The 26,554-nt window shown below is 33.9% G+C and overlaps 4 protein-coding genes and 1 non-coding gene across 5 annotated transcripts; 1 reads left to right on the plus strand and 4 right to left on the minus strand.

Moving 5' to 3' along the window:
• Positions 1-3,152: 3,152 nt before the first annotated feature.
• On the minus strand, positions 3,153-6,953 carry LOC102615435 (uncharacterized). Its single transcript, XM_052432800.1, has 9 exons — positions 6,439-6,953; positions 6,104-6,290; positions 5,706-5,839; positions 5,542-5,617; positions 4,894-5,174; positions 4,217-4,369; positions 4,024-4,103; positions 3,882-3,931; positions 3,153-3,402 (listed from the first exon to the last, which is right to left on the minus strand). Exons 1-9 carry the CDS (start codon positions 6,814-6,816, stop codon positions 3,266-3,268), a joined length of 1,476 nt encoding a protein of 491 aa, XP_052288760.1. The 5' UTR covers positions 6,817-6,953; the 3' UTR covers positions 3,153-3,265.
• A 1,648-nt stretch (positions 6,954-8,601) lies between these two features.
• Positions 8,602-12,022, plus strand: LOC102628560 (prohibitin-1, mitochondrial-like). Its single transcript, XM_006484869.4, has 6 exons — positions 8,602-8,758; positions 9,079-9,261; positions 10,012-10,128; positions 10,912-11,082; positions 11,171-11,383; positions 11,661-12,022. The coding sequence occupies exons 2-6, from the start codon at positions 9,085-9,087 to the stop codon at positions 11,847-11,849; spliced, it is 867 nt and encodes a 288-aa protein (XP_006484932.2). The 5' UTR covers positions 8,602-8,758; positions 9,079-9,084; the 3' UTR covers positions 11,850-12,022.
• Positions 12,023-12,397: 375 nt separating this feature from the next.
• On the minus strand, positions 12,398-15,991 carry LOC112495586 (uncharacterized). Its single transcript, XM_052432801.1, has 9 exons — positions 15,593-15,991; positions 15,300-15,486; positions 14,559-14,692; positions 14,333-14,445; positions 13,866-14,112; positions 13,245-13,400; positions 13,066-13,145; positions 12,921-12,970; positions 12,398-12,661 (listed from the first exon to the last, which is right to left on the minus strand). The coding sequence occupies exons 1-9, from the start codon at positions 15,989-15,991 to the stop codon at positions 12,501-12,503; spliced, it is 1,527 nt and encodes a 508-aa protein (XP_052288761.1). The 3' UTR covers positions 12,398-12,500.
• Positions 15,992-16,450: 459 nt separating this feature from the next.
• Positions 16,451-19,921, minus strand: LOC102627091 (uncharacterized). Its single transcript, XM_052432391.1, has 9 exons — positions 19,485-19,921; positions 18,391-18,577; positions 18,133-18,266; positions 17,842-17,954; positions 17,489-17,741; positions 17,236-17,391; positions 17,035-17,114; positions 16,889-16,938; positions 16,451-16,794 (listed from the first exon to the last, which is right to left on the minus strand). Exons 1-9 carry the CDS (start codon positions 19,866-19,868, stop codon positions 16,646-16,648), a joined length of 1,506 nt encoding a protein of 501 aa, XP_052288351.1. The 5' UTR covers positions 19,869-19,921; the 3' UTR covers positions 16,451-16,645.
• A 6,026-nt stretch (positions 19,922-25,947) lies between these two features.
• On the minus strand, positions 25,948-26,054 carry LOC112499130 (small nucleolar RNA R71). Its single transcript, XR_003066653.2, has one exon. It is a non-coding gene; the product is annotated as a small nucleolar RNA R71 (small nucleolar RNA).
• Between the last annotated feature and the right edge of the window lie 500 nt (positions 26,055-26,554).

A 26,554-nucleotide genomic window follows, 5' to 3' on the forward strand; every position in this document is an offset into this window, starting at 1 on the left:
GTGTGACAGTCACTCAATGTGCTTCTCCATTATGTGAAATAAGAGAATATATATATGTATAAAATTGAAAATGTGAAAAAAAAAATCTTCAATTTTTTTCGTTTTTCATACTTGAATGACTAAGTGCATGAGCCTATTTGCTTTGAACAATAAATACGGTCAAAATAATCATATATATCTCAGTAGTTTAATTTAAATGACTTTGTTTTTTATCTTGACATTAAGAACCTGATGAATAATGTGTTTGAATAAATTAAGTTAAATTAATTTTGTAACTTGATAAATATGTAATAAACTTAAGATAATTTTTCTAACTTCACGAATATGTCTAAATAAAAATCAAGTAAATATTTTATTCACTTAATAATAACCGAATGTAAACTTATTTAATATAGGTGATGTTAATTGCACTCTAATTTATATTTTATACTTTGTACACTCTAATTTTCATAAAAATTTGCACTCTAATTGAATTTAATATTAAGGACATTAATATAATTTGAGAAATACCATTTTACTCTTAACACACATATAGCATGAGATGTTTGCATCCTCGTAAAAGACTGAGAAGCTAACAACATTACAAAAATTTTCTTCGTAGGAGCCAACGTTAGAGTTGTTCACAGAAAATATAACAACCCATTTGGTGATAATGCAAGAACTATAATCACACTGAAAAACATTAGAAAATATAACACAAGATATAAAACACGATGAATTTTATTGTTACATCATAAGAGATGTATGACCCACTTTCTCTTTCTTTTAAATTGGCGTAACCCTTTTAGAAAATGATACTTGTCCCGAGTCAAACCCCGGGTCAGACCTCAAAATTGCCCTAAACGGCGTCGTTTCATCAATGTCTTTTTTATGCTTTGATTCTCTGTAAAACGACACCGTTTGACTTAGAAAAGATAAAACCAACGAGAACCCAGTTGCTTTGTCTTCCTCTTCGTTTTACCCCTCTGCTAAAAACCCTCATCTCTCTCATTCACAAACCTCTTTCTTCATCTTCTTCACAAACCCTCCTCTACTCTCACGTCGACCTCCTCCTCAGCCATTTTCTTTCCTTTGACGACGCATTAGACAACAAGGCCACCCAAGAAATTTTTTGATTGTCGTGTATTTCAGGCAAAACGAAATTTTCTCATCAGTATGGTTCTGTAGCTGGAGGTTATGCGTGGAGAACAAATCAAAACGATTCTCGTTTATGGATTCTTTTGTTTGCTCCAACTTGTATTTTTTTATCCTCTCGTTTCTTCGCTTTTTATTTTTCTTATTTAATATTGCTATAATTTTTATTTTGAAAGTAGCAAAGGCAATTGTGTAGTTATTAACTGGTAGAAGATGAAAGAACGAAAATGCAGGCAACTAAGAGCTTGTATGTTGTAATCTTAGATCTCTTTTTTTTTTTTTTTGGGTGCCTGCACTCATATCTGAATAAAATTTATTTAATGTACATTTGTTGCTTCATTTAAAAAAAAAAAAAACAATGTATGTCTCTGATGTTTTAAGCTGAAGTTCGTTTTTGTTTACCCTTGTTAATTAATGTTGCAAATGATTTCTTGGTGACAAATCTGATGCTTTTGCAGCCTTAACCCAGCTAAAACGACGCCGTTTTAGCTGGGATGAAAGAAAAAAAAAAAATTGAAACGGCATCGTTTATTATTTTTGGGGTTTGACCCGAGGCAAATAGCAGAACTCAACCCTTTTACCACCTTTGTAGTTTTGGTTTAACTGAAAGAGACTATCATGAAATAAAGAAAGAATCCCGTGGATGGTTATTTATATACCATAATGGTAAATTGGGAAACTGACAAAATTTTCTTCATTTTTTTTTGTTTTTAATAAGGTAAAAGAAAAAAAATAAGCAAGTCAACCAATAATCGAAATTAATTATGAAAAGCATAAATTTTAGTTTCTTTGTTTATTTTATTTTATTTTTGCCCTGATTTCACATTCAATGTACTCATCTGCCACTACTTTGCAATTCTCCTGTAAATAGAGGGTTGTTATAAAATTAATTGTAAAATGGAAAAATTAAAATTTTCAGTAAAAAGGAAAGCAAGAAAATGAATTACACATTTCATGATACGAACGTTTTCAAGTGAGTATTGCACAAACAAAGTCTTGATCCAAAACCTGCATTTTACAGATCTGCACTCCATTCCCTTCCCTCATACAATATAATAGCTACTCTCAATTTTAGACAATCTGGCAATGTTAAAAGTGACGTTGTTCTATTTTTACACATCGATTCTTTTATCCATTGTTGTTTGGTGCTCAGATTATAGAGTGAGAGTGCTGCTGGCCTCAAGGGTGTAATGGGAAAATAATTAGTTAATGGAATTATCTTAATGAATTACAATTTTGGTATTTGAAAGAGCCGTGCAAAGTAAAAATTATTTTTTTGAAATTTATTGAATAAGTTTGTGAAGTAATAGAGTGTTCAGAATAGTTTTTAGTGTACAAATAGCTCAACCAATTTAATATTTATTTCCATGATAAATCACAATGTTTTACCTTACTAAACTTTAAAACCTCATCTTTTCTTTGCTAATTAGTTATATCATCTGTAAATTACATCAACCTAAAATTACTATATATATATTTTATCAAACTCAATTGTTGATTGTTAAACAACTACGGGATCATGAGCAACTATTTTTGGGTCAAAGTTAAAAACAGTGTAACTTAACAACTAAATGTAAAAGCAATATTTTCTTTTTCTTTTTCTTTTTCCACATATTCCATTCACCATTCAAATGTGAAAGAAACAAAATAAAACTTGTAAAATAAAATCTGTTTGATTAGATTAAGATCCATTGACAATCTAAGACTTGTTGTAAAGTCATATCTACTCTTCAACTACATGTGTAATTTGTTCTATTTTTATTTTGGATCACGGATATAATCATCTACTTAAGAGCTATTCTAAACAAGTAGTCCAGTTGTCAAACAGTTTTGGGTTATTGTGCACAACTTTCAGATTGATGTGAGTTATATTAATATGTAATTTAGTCACTCTTATAACGAGATATTAAAAATTTATCAAAGAACTAAGTGGTAAGGACAATTTTTAAATGGGACTAAAATATCAATTTTCCATTTAAAATTTTGAAATTACTTCGAGAAAATCTTACCGGCTCCATTAATATGCAATCGAATATATAATGCCATTTGTTCGAAATTTTCTTCTGCTTTACAATGGCTTGAATTAATTTACACCCTCATTGTTTCCTTTTAAAATGTGGCAGGATTTGATTTATTTATTGATTGCTTTGAAATCATCATAATACTGAGTTATCCATCCTTGCATGATCTTCACTTCAGTTTTACGTTGCTGGACTAACCAATCTGGATCACTCTTCTTTGCCCCATCAAGATCCAGGCAGTGTGAACCTGCAAAATAGTTTTAAGTTAGCACGAGGAGATTGACAAATGACACTTTTTTCCTTTTTTACAGCTTTTAGGTTTTATTACTTATTTATTTATTTATTTTTTGATCCCCGGTTATTCCCATGAGGTCAAGACTTTAATAAAATTATTTTTTAAAAAATTGACTGTTTTGTGGTTGATATGAGTTGTCTTTCTTTGAAAATTTTGACATCAGGGAATAATAAAAACTATAGGGATTAAATGGTAAAAGTGAAAGCTATGAGAAGAAGTATCGGTCTCTCATTGAAGGATTTGAACAAGTAATTTTTAAATAGTTTATTCTTTTTTTAAAATTTTTTTTCATTGATCACCTAAATTTAAATCTTGAGAAAATGATAGGTCAAAAAAGTGATAAGTCTTTACCCATCTATTCATTTTAAAAAATATTAAAAAAAAAGTTAATCTCTCAATAATTTAATTATGCATATGAAATAAGCACTTACCGTATTTTGTAGAAAGAGCGATAATACTATCTGATATGTTCTCCAAGACCCTGTATTATGAAATTGCACCTATTAGAGAGATGATACACACATGTATACGTAGCATTGAGAAAATATCAGATTATATGACTTATATAGTTACCCGCCACGGCTAAAAGGATCTCTCATTCCATTTGAGAAAATGATGTTGCTAGTAGATCTCCGAAGAATCAGTTTTATGTCCTGCAATTTACCATAGAATTTCACAACACCGAGTTAATCAGAACTTAAAAACATTTTAAAACAAGATCACAACTAAATTAGAAATTATAGTTAAAAATAAAAACTATTCTTACATGGCCTCCATAATAAGTTAGGACCCATGAAGGCCGAGGAGAGACACCATACTGTTCCTTGCAATTCTTAATGTATTTAGTTAAATTCCATGGTTCAGGTTGGTACATTGAATTTTTGTCTTTGCCCATGGGCACCACCATTTCACTGCATGACTGTGTACATAAGACGGTCAATTAGCATGTATAAAATAAAATCAAAATTCTCAGTACTATTCTAACAACGATGGTCTTTTTAAAGGATTGGATGGGAAAACTTCACTTACTTATTGCAAATTCCTGACCTTGAGCACTGAGCACAAAGTGCATTCACGATTAATTGAATAATACCCAAGACGTTTTATAATAGTATCAAAATTACTGAAAACCGCAGGAATAACTATCCAATATTTCTAAATGCCGATTAATTTTGAAAATAATTAAGAACGTAATTAGTTTGCTTTCCCTGTTAACTTTTTGCTTGGTCATGCTTTTAGTTAATTTACTTTCTAATTTAGCTTGTTCTCTACGCTTTTCCTAATTATTCAAGCACGTGGTTGTTGAGGGATAAGATTCACTACGTTCCTCTCTGAATAGGATTCTGATTAGGCTTTGTTGTTATTTTGTTATTATAATAAAGCACTCTCACCTGTGGAGATTCATTAATAATAATATAATAATAAAGAAAGTTATTTAATTACCTGCCACTCCCAGCCTTCATCACTTTCATCACCTGTCTTGTCTTCATTGATATAGCACCGGGAATTATTTCCATCATATTCTAGTGAATCTGCTTCAACTACACCTGCAGCTATTTTGCAAAGAATGTCGTCTCCACAATTAGGTGCATTCTCAATGGCGTTGCATATCCTTTTAACCGGAATGTTTGATGGAGTATCATATTGAGCTGCTTCTGAATACACCGTATCCAAACCATCCTTCAGCTCAGTTGTGTTTTTCAATGGACTAATACAAGAAGAATACAAGAAAGTGTATCAAAAGTATTAACAACGAGCAGACAATTGAATATTAAATGTTTTTTCAGTCCTAAGGGTTTGAGTCAATTACTAATTCGTCCTCACATTTTTAAAAAAAATTAGTCAAAACATCTCTATTCTTATATTTAATTTTGGAAAAATCAATTTAACTATTTTTACTTTTTACCTGCTGATGTCGGAATTATTTAAATTTTTACGTTATATCAGACATAACAGAAATTAACTACGTAATTGACATAAACTTTAAGCACTGAATGAAAATTTTATCCTCTTGTAAAACAGTAAAACTATAAAAGAAAAGATTTTGCTGTTACGTGCAGGTTTTGAATTTCTTGCTGAGGATTGCGAGACCGTCAGGCTTGGAAGCAATGTTGTCAATTTCTGACCACGACTTCTTAATGGTTTGGAAGCATTCTTCACTAGTATCCTGCAGAAACCCATATCTATAAATCATTCAATTTTTAAAGCTTAAAGTAATTAAAGCAACGGATATCAAAATTGACTTGATATATTACTCGAAAATCCTTGCTGACAACAGAATGATATGTGGTCCATGGTGTGATATCACCATAATAAAGGATTGGAGCAGAGGAGGCCAAAGATCCGATGACAACATGGGGATATTTTAACCGAAACCATGTAGCAAGTTCTGGGAAAATTTGAAAAAAGAAAAAAGGGGTGAAAACTTCCAGCTTCTGTTACAGTTTATAAAAGTAAATCAGAAAAAGCCCTTGGGTGCAGCGCAGTTGGTTGTGAATGCATTTTGTCTCTGCAATCACCCAAGTTCAAGTAATAATAATAAGGGCTAATTGTTAGTAAATGGGTGAAGTTTCTCATCTCTATCAAAGCCTTCAAAAATAAAAATAAATCAGAAAATTAAAGGCAACATCCATGATTGCATCTAGCTACTTACCTCCTCCGTATGAAGCTCCAATGGCGATCACTGGAGCATGTGTAGCATTATATTTGTCCTTTATGTGCAGGAGAATTGATGCATAGTCTGCTAGAGCTTGGGCAGAGTTGAAATACCCACGATGCCTTGCATTTTTTAAGGCTGCTTTTCTTGATCCGAAAGGCACAGATTTCCCATAGTATCTATGCTGATGAGAGGGGAAAAAAAGCAATATACGTGAGCATATGAAAAAAAAAAAGCCAAAAAAATGAGATTAAAAACTAATGCAATCTCACTTGTGACAAAACCATTATAAATAAGAGCTTCTTATTAAATAACTATTAATCATAAAATACCTCTAAAATTACGATGAGAGCCTTAAATTGGTGGGCGTTTTCGTAAGTGAAACCTGAAAGTTGTATGTTATCATCAATAGGTGCTTCAGCACCCAAAAATGCTAAGATTGGCGAATTTCCACCACCCCAGAACTTGGAATTAATGACGTATCGTTCTGGAAAAGTTTGGTAGCTTTCAGGCCCGTAGCTAAAATGATCAATTGTTTGATTGTAAAAAAATGTTTTGAACCCATGATTTGAATCTTTTTGTTCCAGGATTCTGGATCTACGTATCCGGCCAAGTCTTGGTCTAAGCTTCAAACCGTTCGCATGGAATGAGGTACTAACAAAGATGATCATCAGTAGAAGCCATTGAAATGAAAATTGTGAAGATTTCATGGTAATGTACTAACAAAGATTATTTATGATGATTGATTTGGGCTTCGAATTAAGGTTATAAATATTTATGAACAATCTTTGCACAATGATGGATCCCTAATTCAATCTATTCATGAATCCTTTTTATTGGAATAAAAAGGATTCATGAATAAAGTTCTTGTGCTCGTTAAAAAATTAGCAAAACTGAGTTTGCAGTTATTAAGCTTTGTGATCTTCCCAATTTGAACTATTTAAACTTGTCGAATAAGGGCAAACTTGCCAGAAATGATAGTCTCTAATTGCGATACCGTGCGTTGTCTATTAGCAAGAATAAGTGATATTGACTTGGTCATGAAGCACGAGATACACGCACAGTCACAAATAATTAGTTTTGTAGCTTAGCAACATTCTGCTTTTATAGATTATAATTCATGCACGCATCCTCATTTTTTCTTCCAAAAAATTCAAACCAAGCATAAATAAATCTTTTGTACTCCAAGATATCTACTGAAATGGGTATGCGATTTCATAAAAAAAGGGGGATTAATATTCATATTACCACCCATATGTAGAAGATTTTTTTTCCTTTTTTTTTTCCCTTCTTGAGTCTTGATCTTCATGACCAAATAGTTGCTTCCTTTATGGTTTAACGATTATGAATGAAATGATAATCTTTTAAATTAATTAATCATCATTTGGATCGATCACAATCTTAATATGTAACAAATAAAGAATATATAAAACCAAAAAAAAAAATTGCTATTTTACGAAATATTCTACGATTTGTTTTGATTTTTCTTCCTCGTTTTTTCTTCTTCAGAGGAGCTTTTTCAAAAATTGTATGACTTTTATAACCATGCTTGATTCCCAAAATAACCTGAATCAATCTTTAGGAGGAAAAAAAATCATTAAACCCTAACATTGGTAGAGGTATACTGGTATGTGTTCTTATAGCACGTTATTCTGACATATAAGCTCTTTTTGCCTTCTTTAATTTTTTTCAATTCCTATAAAAACCAGAGATAATTCTTTGTAACTACATTTTGTCAGGACGTGGGTGTCTTTTTATTATAGAATCAGAGAGACCAGTGTATTCTAATATAATTATGTAAGTGCAGTATTATTGATTTTTTTTTAATTCCATGAAACCTCAACTAGATGAGGGGGATTTAGTAAAATAAACATAAAAGAGTATCAGGCTATCAACAAAAATCATAAAGGGGAGACCATATAATATACATATTACAAATAGAGTAAGGATAAAACTATAAACTCTGATACAAATTCAATTTGTAAAATTAATATGATATAATTCAATAGATTGAGAGTAAGTTGGGAAGAGGGTTATTTAGAGAATGTGGGGAGTGTAAATAGAGATAATGTCAACAGATATGTTAAATTGGTGCATTTAGAAAAGGTGTTTAACCACTTCGATATAAAAGGGCTGTGAACAGCACCATTGCATGGGAACAACCTATGGTTAAATTCCAGCCCAATTCGACATCGAAAAAGCCCAGCTTGACACTTTCGCAATCGTATAAGACTATAAGAGCTATTGACATCCCTTCATTATTTTTATAAAATCCCACCGTACACTTTGGAAGTTTACAAACAAAATAACAAATTAAAGAATAATTTATTATTCATGTTCTATTTCCTATTGATTAATAATTTTATATTGCATTAAAAAATAACAACAAGAATTACTGAAAATTTAACAACAAGAATGTAAAAGAAAAGGAAAATAACAAACTTTTAATAATAAAAAATTAAATAAAAAATAAAAGAGTGTATTTAAAAGAAAAAAAAAATAAAGCTTTTGGAATTAAAATGAAAAATACTAAAAAAGGGGTTTTACACGGACTTTAGAGGGGTGCCGAGAGTCCGAACTCATCGTATAATATCACCACGCGCGCTTCTCTGCCTCTGACTTGGGTGTAGGGTTTTAGCAGAGCTGTTTCAGGTCCGCTTTTTCTTCTCCTTAATTACTTAGTTTGTGTCGGCACAAGTTGATTCTTGATTTCCGTTTTGAATTCTTGTTTTTTACATATTCGATTGGTCGTTTTCTCTGTAATGGTCTTATTAATTTTCTTTAGTTACTATGCTTACACTCTGTTTTGCCGTAACATATTGTCACTCTCTCTCTCTCTCTCTCTCTCTCTATATATATATATATATATATATATGAGTTGAGTTCTTTGATATTGAGTTTGTTGCTATTCTTGAATTGGGAGTTTTGTATTTGTTGTGGTTTTTTTCTACTGACTACATACCACCGCTTAGGAAAAAATGAACTTCAACAATGTCAAAGTTCCCAAGATGCCGGGTGGTGGCGCAGTCTCTGCTCTAATTAAGGTGGGGGTTATTGGTGGGCTTGGTTTGTACGCTGCTACTCATAGTCTCTACAATGTCGAGGGAGGGCATAGGGCCATTATGTTCAACCGCATAGTTGGTGTCAAAGATAAGGTTATTACTTTCATTTTTATTTATTTTATAAACAGTTCATACATATAAAATGTCGTCGGCAAATTTTGTTTATACTTTTGAGTTTTTTGAGAAAGTGTTAGATATGCAAGACCATCTTTAGATTTGTATTGCCCTTGATTGTTTGTCGTGGTGGCCTTCTGATTGTACTACCTATACTTTTTGTTATTTCAAAGCACTGGTGCATCATGGTTTGTGTATGTATTTTTGAAAATGTGCTTGAACTCTGATAGAGACACAATTAAAATTTTTTGCTTAGTATTAGCACCTTCTTCTCTGGAGAAAGTGATTGGTATGGATCATCATCATGATCATTATGCTTTAAGTGTGTATTGCCATTTCTTATGCGCTGCACTATCTTTTAATTTAGGAGCCTTTAGAATTTGTACCTATTTTTCTTTGTTTCGAAGAAAACTCTCATTTTATTTTATCTTTCATTTTTGGGAATATTTGTTTTCCCGTTAACAGCTCCTTGAGATGGATTGGCCGTGTTTATTCTGGAACCATTTTCTTTCTGTGATAATAAAATAGAGTTTCTTATCTGAGTATCAATTGTACCGTTGACCTGATAATGTTGTCTTTGAGCTTAACATAGTTTGTTCTTTATATATATTAGGATTCAATAACTTTGTATCTTGGCATCACATATTTCTGATAAATTCCTTACTTTCTTCTGTATTTTCTGCATTGTGTAATATATACCATTATATTGAATTCTCGTTGAATGTGCAGGTTTATCCCGAGGGGACACATCTTATGATTCCATGGTTTGAGAGGCCTGTCATCTATGATGTTCGTGCACGACCCAACTTAGTGGAGAGTACTACTGGTAGCCATGATCTTCAGATGGTAAATACATTCTTCTTAATTTTTCTTGTTGGGAATTGCTTCAATCTGTTTTTCTTGGTGATATACTCAAAAGATGTGCTAGCGTATAATATTGAAACTCTTGTAGACAAGTTTCTCACTTGATTCCTTTTTTAATTTAAAAAAAAATCCTGAGTGCCAAAATTTGGCACTCTTTAAGATGAAGAAAGTTGAAAAAGTTGAAACTCGTGAAGAATGGTTTTGTAAGCATGATTGATTGGAGTTCTCTTTGTTCTAGACTTTACTAATCGTACTCTGTTTTTCTTGGTTATCTACTCATTGGGGTTTCATTCAACCTGTACTTATGCACCCAAAATAAAAAAAAATGAGCCCTATTTTAGCTATCAACCAATGGGCTAATAATGAAGCATTCTATAATTATTCATTGCATTTCCATTGCTTCTTTTTCACTGCAACTGTGTGTCGAAGGTCTACTTAGTAATTGCAGAAAGCTGGAATTTTCATACTGATGGCTTTGTTATTTTTATTATGCTCTCATTTGAGTCACTTGCTTTGAGATTTTAGTGTAAATTATCCCTTCGTTTGTTATTAAGTTATTGTAAAAATGCAAACTACCATGTAATATTGGTGATTGGAATATGCTTTACCCTTCTACTTGCTAGTAAATGGTATCAATTCCCTTTGTTTGTGTTGAAATATTATTTGGTGTTTTGTCTCTCAACTCTTACGTATGTATGAAGTGGGCTGGTAATTGTTATCCGTTTTGTGAATCCAACTCATTTAAATTTTGTATTTAACATGTAGGTTAAGATTGGGCTTAGGGTGCTCACTCGTCCTGTGGCTGACCAGTTGCCTACAATTTATCGAACCCTTGGTGAGAACTACAATGAAAGGGTTCTGCCTTCTATCATTCATGAAACTTTAAAAGCTGTGGTTGCTCAGTACAATGCCAGCCAGCTTATCACACAGCGTGAGGTCAGCAGCCTGGCCTGTTCTTTTTGACCTGATTTCAGTTAGTGTTAAAGTTTATCTATGATCGATCAATAAGCTTTTCATCTTTCAGACTGTAAGTAGGGAAATTCGGAAGATTCTGACTGAGAGGGCAGCCTATTTCAACATTGCTCTGGATGATGTCTCCATTACGAGCCTTACGTTTGGCAAGGAATTTACATTTGCCATTGAAGCTAAACAGGTGGCTGCACAAGAAGCAGAGAGGGCTAAATTTATTGTGGAAAAAGCAGAACAAGACAAGAAAGGTGCTATCATTAGAGCACAGGTGAGAAAAATGCTCAGTTCTCAAGTTTTATTCACTATCTAGGGTCAGTACACTCATAATTATTCTCTTCATGACATTTAACTGTTGATCAACCATAACAAAAGCCAAGAAATGATATTGTTTATGACAGAGGAATATCTTTTATCGGTAATGTTCATGGGTTTGATTCTGATTGGGCTTTGTCTTTGTTTTCTCAAATTTTCTTCCTCATATTTATGTATGTTTATGCATATATTCTCTCCATGGCTGATGAAACTTTCTTCTATCTGGTTGCCAGGGAGAAGCCACTAGTGCTCAGCTGATTGGTCAAGCCATTGCCAAAAACCCAGCATTTATTACACTGAGGAAGATTGAAGCAGCTAGAGAAATTGCTCAGACTATCTCGAAGTCGTCCAACAAGGTTTACTTGAATGCAGATGATCTGTTGCTGAACCTTCAGGAAATGAAGTTGGATAACAGCCAGTGAGAACAGCCAGTCATGTAGCTAGGGTTGGATATTACATGAGGCTAAACTTGTTCTAATTCGAATTTTGAGAAAATATTTACAGATATGTAAGTGTTTAGTTTTTCTTTTTGTTGAATTTTAATAAAGTAATAGTTTCATTGAATTCTAAATTAAAATAAATTTTGTAATCTTCATTTTTGTTTTATACTTTTATTCGCAATGTTAAATTGTGGTTGTGGGGTTTATTCTGGAACATTGTGCTGTGTGTAAAGTCAGAATAACGATATAGTCACAATCAGTCGTAAAAGGTCTTTGTATAAATTGAGTTGGATGGTGTATTTGTGATTTCATGGATGGTGTTGGAGATGAAATTACTTTGGTGATTGATAAATTATATTGTTTTATCAGAAATTAATTATATACGTTTTTATGTATGATTTTCAAGTGTTGTCTATATATCTATATAACATTTTCACCTAATGCTACTGGAGTTTTACAGGACGGTTCTAACTTAGATTGAAAAACAAAAACAAAACAAAGGGATCGGTTCATTGCATTGATCAGAAAATTAAGGATAATTGTGCAAATGATAACCGGGATCCGATGGTCCGTCATGCGTGATTTACAATTTACCAACCGTACATATTCTCAGCCATGAACTCCAATCCCACTTCACTGTAGCTTGAATGGGATCCATTTGTTGATAGCTTTAAGATCAGCGTAGTACTTTGCTATCCATCCTTCAATTATCTCCACTTCAGTCTTACGCTGCTGAACCAACCAATCTGGATCACTGGTTTTGTTTGATTTAACAATATCCAAGCAGTGAGAACCTGCAAAAATAAATGATCAGGAGTTAATTACATTCTAATTTCAGTAGCATGTTGCAATATTGGATACAAACTATTTGTATATGTGGTGATGTGGCATCTCTTATAGATATTAAATTATAAGCACTTAACTTTAACGATAAATAACAAAATCAACCATCATTGCTTAACAAATAATAGATAATGATTGGTGATATGACAAATAAGATATGAACTATATATTTCAACTCTGTAAGTATAGTATTACCCGTTAAGAACTTACCGTTGACAGTAGGAAGCGCGATAATATTATCGGATATGTTCTTCAACACCCTACAGTATGAGATTGCACCTGTCAGAGACAATACATATATACACACACATAGATACATATAACATTGAAAGAAGTTTCATGTGATGTGAATTACCCGCCGGCACTGTAAGGATCTCTGAGTCCATTGGAGAAAATAATGTTGCCAGTAAATCTTTGTAGAGTCAGTTTTATATCCTGCAATTTTTCACAAAAATGCAACAATCCGAAATTAATTATAAGCTGAATAATTTAAAAGCAAGATGAAATTTTTAAGTTAAAAAAAAAATCCCTTACATGCCCTCCATAATAAGTTGTGATCCAGTTAGGTCGAGGAGGGACGCCATACTCTTGCTGGCACTGGTCGATAACTTCAGTTAAATTGAAAAGATTAACCGGCCGTAACATTGTTTTTTCGTCTATGGACATGGGTACCACCATTTCGGAGCATGACTGTTTATGTACACACATTTATATTAAGAGGTCTCACATAAATAAAGCTTAATTAATTAATTAATTTAGGTCTACATTATATTTAAAACTAATGAGTATTTTTCAAGTAATATCATAAAAAAATTTCGGCAGAAATACTTTGGTCTTTCTTCCAAATTGATTTTATCATTTGGGTTGCGGATATATATATATATATATTAATACTTTGTTTCATCCTGTCGTTTCTCTCCCACTATCTCTCAGTCTTTAATAATTTTAAAAATTAAAAAAATTAATTGAAACACATCTTTCTCTCATATTTCTCTCTACGCCACCTTCTTGACATTTAGCATTTTCCAACTGAAATAGCTTTTTTAACTCCCTACTTTTCTAGAATTTAAATTCTGAGTGGTTAGTGAAAGAAGGATTAATGAAAAATAGTCAGTCAAGCCCGGAGGCAGGCAGAATTAATGTATATTGAATTACCTGCCATGGCCATCCCTCATCGGTTTCGGTTCTATTCTTGGGTTTATTGATGTAGCATGGGCGATCTCCTTTCTGGGCAAAAACACCAGCAGCTATCTTGCAAAGAATATCGTTTCCACAAGCTGTTGCTCTGTCGACGGCACTACAGAACTTTTCAATTGGATTTTCCGGTGGACGTCCGTATTGAGATGTTGAAGCATACATCCCAGCCAAGGCATCCCTGAGCTCATTTTCGTTTCTCAGGGGACTAACACAACAAAAGATCACATCATATTAAATTGTAAAGTGTTTAATGTAATTAATTTTACATGCAAAATTATTTTTGTTGAAAAACTTATGTTACCTTCATTAATTACCGGTCATATTTACCAAATACTTTCTATGTTTTACGATAAAGTCACAACACCAGAGTACACAATAGAGCAGAAGAATCCAAGAAATAAGAGCAAGGAGTACTTTATTATTACGTGCAAGTTTTGAATTGCTTGCTGAGGATTGAAGCACCGTCAGGTAATTCACCAACTCTCTGGATTTCTGCCCACGACTTCAGGATGGTTTGATAGCAAGTTTCGCTAGTGTCCTGCACAAAAATCCACATAACTCATTCTACATGTAAATATATATATATATATATATATATATATAAAAAGAACGACAAGAATGAGAAACATCAATCATTGGTGGATTAATTACTCGGTAATTCTTGGTGACAATAGAATAATATGCGTTGTGTGGTGTGATGTCCTCATAATAAAGCACTGGAGCAGAGGAGGCCAAAGCTCCCAGGGCAATATGGGGATATTTTAGCCGAAACCATGTAGCAAGTTCTGGACCAAAATTATAAAAAAAATTGTTTCAAATTAATGTCAATGTTTATAAAGAATAAATCAGAAATGAACCATCCGTGGATAAAAGAGAGAAATACTTGTGTGGCACCTCAGTATACGGTATAGCAAGTGGACCCTGCAAATCTTTTTACTTTTTATTTGGTGGGGGTTTCACAAACCAAAAAATGGATGGTCCGACTACTGGACCCACTATCGACGACTATTCTGTTATCTCTAATTTGGTTTAATCAAATTGGCTAAGCATATCAGCTCAGCAAGTTTAGGTTGTATGCTAGGCTCACACAAGTTTTTCAGATGGATCTTGTGGCGGCACCAAATGTGAGGCAACCGGTTTGATGTTGTGGGATTCACTAAATTTTATATAGAAACTTGTGATTTATCGGACACACCACGTTAGTATCTGTTGGTAACCATGTCCAAAATGAGTATTTTCATTTGGTGGGTTTCAAAAATTAAAATCGATACCCACTATGGACCACTACTCTGTTATTTGACAAAACCTAATTGATCATGCATACCACCTCGGCATTTAGGTGTATGCTCAACCCACACAATTGACACAAATTTAGGTGTGTACTCAACTTACCTCCTCCATATGAACCTCCGACGACAATCGCTGGAGAATATGTAGCGTCATGTGTTTTCTTGATATGCAGGAGAATTTCTGCATAGTCTGCTAGAGCTTGTGCAGAATTGAAATATCCACGATTGTTTGTATTGTTCAATGCTTCACTCCTCGATCCAAAAGGGACTGATTGCCCATAGTATCTATGCTGATGAGAAAGAACAAGGACTGTACGTGAGCATATCAAATCGAAATAATGCAATACAATTTTTTACAATCAAGATTTTGAAAGATCTGAATTCTTAATTTTATACCTCCATAAAGACCACGAGTGCCTTAAGACGTTCGGAGTTTTCAGTTAAGAAACCAATGGCCTTGAGATCATCGTCAATGGGTTCTTCAGCTCCCATAAATGCTAAGATCGGTGCTTGTCCACCGCCCCAGTGTTTGGAATAAATCAAATATCTTTGACGAAAAGTTGTGAAACTTTCAGGCCTATAGTTGAAATGATCAATTGTTTGGTTGTAAAAAAATGTTTCGAAGCCATCTGGAATATTTTGTTCCAAAATCCTGGGGTAATGCTCTCTTAATCCTCTGCTCAGGCTAGTTCTTGGAAGTTTAAACCAAAAACCGTTCACGTTATACAATGCGGAACTTATAAAGATAGCCAGTAGAAGCCATTGAGGTGAAGCTTTTGAAGAGTTCATGGCCATTTATTGAATTTAAAAAATATTTGTATGATCGATTTGTCGGATCCCTATTTTAAATTTTAATCATGAATCCATATGGATTCACGAAATAGAGTTTATGGGCTCGTTAGGGAATAAAATTAGCAAAGATCATCGTGATTTAAAGGTACCGTGTTAAGGGTAGATTTGGCACAAAATGAAATATTAATCAAGTTTTAAGACTATGCCTTAATAAATGGCGTTGACTTGGTCCTGATCCACGAAATAAACTGATATTAATTTAGCTTGTAAGAACAAAATAAACCTGATAATAGGTAAATAATCTCCACCTAATCCTTTCTAAGACAGAATTAGTTCCTTACCACCCTGCCGTTATAAATTCATACTCAATAATTACCTGTTTGATCTACCTAGATCACCAAACACGTTAAAAATTCATACTCAATAGCAAGCTTAAGAGTTGATTAGGAGTTGCACCTCAGGTTTATTTACTTAGCCCAAGAACTATTCTCAGGCCGATGAGAGATTATCTCATTAACATAATGAAGTTTGTAATTTGTTATTCGAAACAATTCCATGAAATTAATCTAACGTACGCAACATAATTTGCAATTGTTGACACATAATTTATTTGGATATACACTAATCTGTTTATCTCCAATCATTTTAATTTGTTTCTCAGAAACCAATTCTGTTGCCTGTTTTGATAAGTCTTGCATTGTGTTCTGCAATCCAAAGTTCAATAATTTTGATCTCTTTTTGTCTCTGAGCAAGCAACCATTCAGGATCGCTTGGAGTAGCATCAAGTAGATCCAAGCCATGTGCTCCTAAATATCATCACGATTCTTAATTAATCAACCTTAGGAAACAACATTTATCCCAAAAAAAAAAGAAGAACACTTAGTTAAAAAATAATGATACCATCTTTTGTATATACAGCTACCACACTGTCAGATATATCCTCTAGAACCCTGCAGTTTTTGAAAATTTAGATAAATCAGGTTGATGCATGTGTTGTACCGATAAGCTAAATATGAACAATAGAGCTGAAATTTTTGGTTCTTTACCCTCCGACACTGTACGGGTCTCGCAGTCCATTGGAAAAAATTATGTTGCTTGAAAAATTTCCGAGAACGGATTTGATATCCTGAAGATCAAGCAAAAAACATTAAAATGTAATTAGCTTGTTAATCGAAATGTTCTATCTATTGATCGATTTCCAAGGCTTTGTCAGTATTTTATGGGAAGTGTAAGAGATGCATGCATACATGGCCACCAAATTCTGTTGTGATCCAATGTGGTTTTGGGGTTACACCGAAAAGAGCTTGGCAGGACTTGGTGTAATTGTTCAAATCAAAAGGCGATCCTTGGAACATTGTATCATTCTCACCATGTCCAATTGGCATTACCATCTCAGTGCATGTCTGAAACATACAAGAATAAGTAAGTACATGCTTGGAATATGTACTACAAGTAAAATAATAACATTAATGATTGTAATAAGATTCATTTTCGGAGTACCTGCCATGTCCATCCACTCGTATTTTTTGGTGTAAAATCGATTATATGATTACATTGTACTTCAGGACCTCCCCTGAGTAAACTTGCGTTGAGGCCTGCTGCAACTTTGCCAAGAATATCAGTTCCTTTCGGTGCTCCATCAATGGCACCGCAGACCTTACTGACTGGATTATACGGTGGATTATCATTCTGAGCAGAAATCACGTACATCATTCCTAAATGGTCCTTGAGCTCTTTTGATGAGTTCAAAGGACTTGAACAAACAGGCAAGCCAAAATAATTAACAAGTGTTATTTATGGTCCTGTGCTTAAAAAATGATGAGAATGGGATTGGCTCTTATTTCATTCATTACCTGCAGGTTTGAAAAATATTGCTAAGGGTTGTAAGACCATTTGTTTGGCCTGCAACTCTGTCAATTTCGGACCATGACTGTTTTATTGTGTTGTAACAACTCTCACTAACATCCTGCATCAACCAAACAAGTATGAGTTTCATAAAAAAAAAAAACTACTCTTAAAGATTCAAAATATTTGTCACCAATTGAAAACCGAAATTCGATGAGATGCATTCCGAAATCTAAAAATTACAGCATTGACTTGTTGGTTTTGTTGCAAAATTTGGTTAAGTTGTTTTAATTTCTTACTCTGAAATCGTTGGTGACAACAACATGGTATCCGTTTTGTGGTGTGAGGTCATCAAAGTAAAGGATTGGTGCCGATGATGCCAAGGCTCCGGTAGCAATATGAGGGTATTTCAGCCGTAACCATGACGCAAGCACTGGAATTTACGCCCAAAAAAGAAATAATAATAATAATAATAATAATGATAATGATATGACCGATATGAAAATTTTAAGCAATTTAATCATACTCGCAATATCTTTGTATTGTGTGTTACTTACTTCCACCATAAGATCCTCCTATAGCAATAACGGGACAATTTTCAGCTGACAGGTTCCTTTTAACATCTGTGATCAACTGTGCACAATCTGCCAAAGCTTGTGTTGAGCTTAGAAATCCAAGAGTATTTGCATCTCGGAATGCTTCATCAAATGATCCAAAGGGCATTGAGTCTCCATAGTAACGATGCTGTATACGGTACCAAGTTATTTAATCATTATCCATTTTGCCACCAATTCAAGTCTCCAGGACAAAGCTATTTTTATTTTGGGTTTTTTCAAGGCTTCAAAATCCAGAAAAGTACACAGATTTGATTTGTTATTAGCATTGACCAAGCGGAGACACATTTTGATGACTCTGATGTATAGTTTATATTAACTATTAAACTAAGCCACGTCTAATATACTTCGGCTCCAATGTTACAGAACATTTAGTTTTCTATTATATTTCCGAATTTTATTATTCGTTTCAATTAATTTTGTAACATCACCACTATTCAGGGGCTTACCTATGTGGGGACCTGGGGAATGCGACCTCCAGGCCAGGAAAAAGTTCAGAGAAAACTAAGACCCTAAGGGTGTGTTTGTCACGCCATATTATATGGACTAGCTAATGCAATGCAATCCCATATTTGATAAATTTTCTTATTCACATTAAAATACACCATAATGTGAATAGTTCCGCTTTAAACAAACCAAATGGGAGTTGGGTTTGTGCAATACGTCACCGTTAATATTAGCTTTTTTTTTATATATTTTTAATTAAAATAATAAATAAATAATATATATAATATTAAATAAAATTAAAAATTCAAATTAATTTAATAAAAATGTTATTTTATATAATACAGTCATATTGCATTCCCACTTAATACAATATAATACAATACAATCTAATGCAATACAACTGATGCAATATAATATAGTGTATCAAATGCACCCTTATTGAAATTTAACCTATTTATTTTAAACTTTTTTTGGTCCCTTTAAATTACAGATAGTTAACTCTAGCCTCCCCATGTTTGCAGTTTCCTCATCATGACCCTTTACGAACCAAAATCCAAGCTAATAAGCTATGAAAACTTGCATATACTTACCTCAATATACAACAGCATAGCTTTAAAACGCGAAGCAAGATCAACAATGAACCCCTTGCCGTGGACACCGAAGGTCAGCGGAGCCTCCTCGCCGATGTAGAGAATGATGGGCGAGCTAGTACTTGCCCCTCCCCAGTACTTAAAGTTCATGATGTATTTTTGCTGAAAGGTAGCATAACTCTCAGGCTTGTAATTAAAATGATCCAAGGTCTGTGTGTAATAATATGTAACAAATTCTGGAGGGAGGTGCGAGTTGGACTTGCTTGTCATACGTCTCCTCATAGTATCAAATCTTGTGGAGCTGCCGGGATATGTTGCAGATATACGTATTGTTGTGAACAAAAGTAATAGTGAAAGAAATTGAAATAAGAATTGAAGTGCCATTTTGAGCAATATTGGAGCTTGAGCTGACTCGATTTAAAGATATTTATATTGGCCTACTCCGCAGTTTCTAAATATTATGGCATTGATTCGATATTCTGTATATATTCTTCATTCTTGATGACAGCGTTATTTACCAAGTGAGCAATGACATTTTTGGACGCTAGTCTTTAGTATTACTATTGCTTAATGTCTTTTTGCTTTTATACCATCCAGCATTTACAACTATCATAATATCATGTTATTGAGGTTTTTTTTTTTTATTAAAAAAAAGGTATTTTAGTTTTAAGAAATAGAGTTGCACTATTGGCACATTTCCAAATACCTCTTGAAATAATAAAGGAGTAACTGAGTGATTAGAACTGCTGCAACAAGAACTTACAAAGTTAGAACTAGTAGAACTACCATTACTAAGTGAAGAATTGGAGATAAAGTTGAATTGTTGAGGAGAGAAGAGAAAAAATGAATAAGATTTTGAACTCTATGAAGAAGAGATAAATTCAGTTGAATAAGGAAATGAATACTTATAAAAAATAATTTACTGTTTGGCCAATGACGGATTTAGAAAAATAATTTACTGAGGCCTAAATCAAATAAAAGTAAAACATAAAAATTGAAAACCTAAATATATAAACTTGAATATAACTTTTTTGGTTTAACGCAATCTCTAATTAAAATGTGGCACTCACAATTCAATAATTAGGAATTATAAATATTTTAGGCTGTAGTCTTTGATTTTTAAGTCAAAGTATAACTTTTGTAATTAATAAAATAATAGTTTAAATTTTAAAGGATGGAATTATCTAATAATTTGATAGGGACGATTTAGAACTATGTTAATTTTTCCTCATGAGATAGAGGCATTTTTTTTTTCCAGTCGGGGCTTGAGCCCCCATTAGTCCTATAGTGAATCTGCCTCTGTGTTTGGCTCTATATATTTTACTTGAAGAATGAAAACATTTATATCCTTTGTGGGATGGACTGTAGCCAACAAAAATACACTTACTTGAATGAAAGTCAAATTTATGTATGTTATAATCTATTAGGTAAAGGTAATAAGAGATGTCAAAACAGCATGCTGTAATCAAGTTTGGATTTAAAAAGTTCCTCTTATGGTGTAGAGAAAATGAATAAACAGTAGAGGGTAATCTATTATATGATAAATTGCTATGTGAAATGCATCCCCCCAGAAATGAAAAGGTAATTTAGCTTGAGCTACCAAGGTAAACCCCAACTCAACTATATGCCTATGTTTCCTTTCAACCATCCTATTTTGATGATCTGTGTAAGGACAGAAGTGCCTAAAAATGATTCCGAATTGATTCGAGTGTCAAGATTGGTGTCTCTTCTAGATATTCAAACTTTGAATATCAAATTCAAAATTCTAGAAATTCGAAGTTTGAATATCAAACTTTGAACTTTGAATTTTGAAAAAAAAATAAAAATAAAAAAATACGTGAATAGTAGCCAAGATTTTGGCTATAAATAGAGGGGTTCATTCCCTCATTTGCTTATCCAATTTTGAGAAGAGTTTTTCTTGTATTTAGAGAGAGTTTAGAGAGCTTGAAATTATAAGCACTTGTTTTAGTGTTTTGAGAGTTTAGATGTATTGGGGTTTTGGGAAGTGAGCTAAAATACTACAATACTTGTAACTCCTTTTCATTAGTAAAATATTTTCCTTCTGTTTTCGCCCGTGGACGTAGGCTAAAAGCCGAACCATATAATTTATGGTGTCCTGTGTGACTTTGTTGTCTTATTATTTCTCAATTTAACTTTAGTTGCGTGTGTGCTTCACCCATCAATTTCCTAACAGTGGTATCATAGTTATTGGTTGTATTTTTTGGAGCCGGATATTGTTCACGTATACGGCACTGTTCACATATACGATACTGTTCACGATAAATAATAGAAGCGATCCAAGAATTTTTGCGGTGCAAAGCAGGGAATAGTGGTGTGAGTAAAGCAACTATGTGGTTTTGTACATGTCTAGGAAAGTTCTGTCACAAAGGCGATAAGAGCTTAAGGAGTTTGGGTTTTAAGTGGGATAATTGACCCCTCCAGTCTTTCCTGGGAATTTTCCTGGTGTGCACTCTCACACATACTCACAACTATTTAGGGTGGTACACTAGCTTGTGTGTGGTATTTATCAACAAAATGACGGCAAAGTATGAAATTGAGAAGTTCAACGAGAATAATTTTTCGTTGTGGAAAATGAAGATGAAAGCTGTATTAAGGAAAAATAATTGCTTGGCAGTAATTTGAGAAAGGCCCATGGAGATAACTGATGACAAGTGGAACGAGATAGATGGCAACACCATTTCTGATCTACACTTGGCACTTGGAGACGGAGTATTATCCAGTGCGGCAGAGAAAAATACAGTGAAGGAAATATGGGATACTCTCACAAAATTGTATAAGGCAAAGTCACTACACAACAAAATCTTCTTGAAGAAGAAACTCTATACTCTTCGAATGACGAAATCTACAATGATGACCGACCACATCAACACCTTGAAGACTCTATTTTCACAACTTACAACATTGGGTCATAATATAGAGGAAAATGAACGTGAAGAGCTTCTACTTCAAAGTCTACTAGATTCGTATGATCAAGTCATCATTAACCTGACGAACAACAATCCAGTAGACAAACTGATTTTCGACGATGTTGCAGCCTCCGTATTAAATGAGGAGAGCAGGGGGAAAAATAAGGAAAACAGACAAGCAAGTTCGCAGCAAGCGGAGGCGCTATCAGTGACGAGAGGGAGATCAACGGAACGTGGCCCCAGTGGGAGTCACAATCATGGTAGATCAAAATTCAGAAGTAAAAAGAATGTTAAATGCTACAACTGTGGCAAGAAATGGCATGCCAAGAAAGAGTGTTGGAGTAACCAGAAAAAAAAAGAGGGCAAAGAACCTGAGTCATCAAATGCTCAGGGGTGTGTAGCAAGTACCTCGGATGATGGTGAAATTCTCTACAGCGAGGCAACAACTATTTCAGAAGGCAGAAAACGACTATCTGATGTCTGGCTTATAAACTTAGGAGCTACCTGGCACATGGCTTCTCGGAGAGAATGGTTCCATACATATGAATATATCTCAGGAGGATCTGTATATATGGGTAATGATCATGCCTTGGAGATCGCTGGTATTGATACTATCAAAATAAAAATGTTTGATGGTACAATTCGCATAATTGGTGAGGTACGACATGTCAACAATCTGAAGAAAAATCTATTGTCTTTGGGATAAATGGATAGTCATGGGTACAAAACTCATGTAGAGAATGAAATTATGAAGATCGTTAAAGGCGCGCTTGTATTGATGAAGGCAGAAAAGATCGGTGCTAATTTATTCATGCTTAAAGGAGAAACACTACAGGAGGATGATGTGTGTGTCGCGTCAAATGGAGAAGAATCAATGATAATGTGGCACCTCAAACTTGGTCACATGTCGGAACAAGGTTTGAAGATTCTCTTTGGGCGAAAATTGCTTCAAGGGCTCAAATCGATAAGTTTACCATTTTACGAGCACTGTGTTATAAGTAAGCAGCATAGATTAAAGTTGAGTAGATCTATTGTTAGAAGTAAATGCATTTTAGACTTGATTTATTCTAATGTTTGGGAATCGCCGGATATGTCCATGGGAGGTGCAGAGTACATGGTGACTTTCATTGATGATTATTCCAAGAGATGTTGGGTGTATCCAATTAATAAAAAGTCAGATGTATTTCCAGTATTTAAAGAATACAAAGCACGGGTGGAACTTGAATCTGGCAAAAGGATCAAGTGCTTGAGGATGGATAATGGTGGAGAGTATACAGACGGCGAGTTTCTTGCTTTCTATAAGCAAGAAGGTATTCAGAGGCAGTTCACGGTGGCATACTGATAACTATATGAAATGAGAGTTATTACATTAATTCTAGACTTAAGTAAAGATCGCTTAGAGAGCAAATGAGGTGTTTTTATTACATTTTGGTTATATTTTGCATAAACATTCATTTTAGTTTAGTCTTAATAAGTTTTACTGGAATCAAAGTAATTTATGCTCAAAACATATGCATAATTGTAGGTTTTCAGAAATTCTTAATTCATGAAGGGATGTTGAGACATTAGACTAGCAAGAGGTGGAAAAAAATGGCTGCAAAAGAAATAAAGTACAATCGGGAACAGTGCAGTGTTGTAGCTGTTGTTAGAGCAACAATTGTTGTAGCAATCTGGGAGCACTAAGGGAGAAAACTAAAGCACGAGTCAGCTGCAGAATTGCAATCTGCATGTTTCCTAATTTAACTCATGCACGCCCACAAACTGTTATTTTACCCTAGTTTGCAGTATAAAAGGAGGGGGCGCACCACATAAAAGGACGGCGGGGGAATTATCATCGAGAATATTAGAGAAAAAAGGAGAAGAAGATCATAATTGAAGAGGACGGCTTCAGCAACATTGAGAAATCCTGCAGAGTTATTTGGATTTGCTTTTTGTTGTTCTCAACTTATACCTTTCTTCTTTCTTTGACTGTTGTAATGTATCTCGTGAACAATATATTATTGTTTGTTTTTCTCATTCAGAATATGAACTAGATTTGCTTGTAGTTGAGTGACAAACAATCTAATCGGTTCTTGACTGTTCTTATATGTTGTTATGTCATTGCTGTAGCATTTTACTCTAGTAGTTATTATTAATATAATTGTTATTTTGGTTGACCACCCATTTAACGGTTCAAGTTAAGATAGAGCCGCAAAAAGGCTTGTCTTAACGGATATTATTATAGTATTACTTGATCTTAATTTAAGTTTCCTGGATTAAGTTATCTTGATTCCTAGAAGGGCCGTACTTGAAGTTAAGATTTGTGACACACTAGACATAGGTGCTTACCTTGTAGGGTGGAGAGACTAAGGGGTCATAAGGCCATATCATAAGTAGATTAGCAACTAGTCATTGCTAATATATTTAAGGGTATGAGAGTTCCAATACGCGACAGCTGAGGATGCAGATTAATTCTGCCCAGTGCTGCAGCAATTGCCGTAACAACTGGTGTTAACTTGATGAAAAGCAGTCAGCCCATAAGGAGAGTTTGATCATTCAACTGCCATAGTCTCAATTGAATCTTAGACACATTTAATTTAGTTTATTTCATTACGGTATTGTTTTACTTTATTCTCTCACAATCATCAATTTCGATAGACTTACTTTACGTTTGTTAACTTTGGACTTAAGTTAGATTGTACTATTGTGATTGTTGTAGTATTTCAAGTGACATCAATCCCTATGGAGACGATCTTGAATATTCATCATTTTATTACTTGTTGTGTATACTTGCACATTGGCATCAGTAGCATTTGATTATAAAATTAACCAACAAGTTTTTGGCGTCGTTGCCGGGGATTGATTGTTTATTTTTGAAGTGTGAAGTAAATCTTAATAGGGCCAATTTAATTTGATTCATTCTATTTATTGGCAGATCAATACTTGCATGTGTAAAGATGGATCTGTGGTATTCCAATTTGATCCTGAGATTGAAAGGACTGTTAGGAGACTGCAAATAGAACAAAGGAATTTAAAAACTGTTTCAGGCATAAATAATTTTCAGGATATGGGAAATTTTGGACCCTCGCGGGCCCTTACAACCAGTCAATGTTTAAGAATAGCAGAATGAACATGCTAACCAGAGACAGCCAGGCAACAACAACATTATTTACATGGCTGATGACAGGGACAGAGCTTTTAGAGATTATACCATGTTAACTCCTCAAGTTGTACACCCTGGGATAATCAGACCTGAAGTAGAAGCCACAAACTTTTAATTGAAGCCAGTGATGTTTCAAATGTTGCAAACAGTAGGTCAATTCAATGGATTATCAAATAAAGATCCTCATCTCCATGTTAAGTTGTTCTTGGAAGCGAGTGATGCTTTCAAGATTGCTGGAGCAACACAAGATGCTTTAAGACTGAGGCTTTTTCCTTATTCCTTAAGAGATCGAGCAAGAGCATGGTTAAATTCGTTACCATCTGATTCCATCACTACATGAAATGAGTTGGCTGATAAATTCCTAATGAAATATTTCCCACCGAAAAAAAATGCAAAATTGTGGAATGAGATTACTTCTTTCCATCAACTTGAAGATGAGAGTTTGTATGAGGCTTGGGAAAGATTCAAAGAACTGCTCAGAAGGTGTCCTCATCATGGCATTCCTTGTTGCATTCAATTGAAAACTTTCTACAATGGATTGAATCCGAGTACAAGATTAATGGTGGATGCTTCAGCAAATGGAGCTTTGTTATCCAAATCTTACTCTGAAGCTTATGAAATTCTGGAGAGAATTGCCAATAATAATTATCAGTGGCCATCAACCAGGCAACCAGTAGCAAGAGGAACAGCAGGGGTACATAACATATATGCAATTACAATCTTATCAGCGCAAGTAACCTCATTAACTAACATGGTAAAAGCCATGACATCTGCTCCAGCAGTAGTAAAGCAAGTTGCTGAACTTTCTTGTGTATACTGTGGTGAAGAACATGACTTTGATAATTGTCCTGGAAATCCAGCATCAGTAAACTATGTGGGTAATTTCAATCGACAGCTTCAAAACAACTCATATTCAAATATTTACAACCCTGAATGGAAACAACACCCAAATTTTTCATGGAGCAGTCAAAATCGAAATGCTCCAGCATTAAATGGACAAA

Source organism: Citrus sinensis, chromosome 8, assembly GCF_022201045.2.
Source record: "Citrus sinensis cultivar Valencia sweet orange chromosome 8, DVS_A1.0, whole genome shotgun sequence".
NCBI lineage: Eukaryota > Viridiplantae > Streptophyta > Magnoliopsida > Sapindales > Rutaceae > Citrus > Citrus sinensis.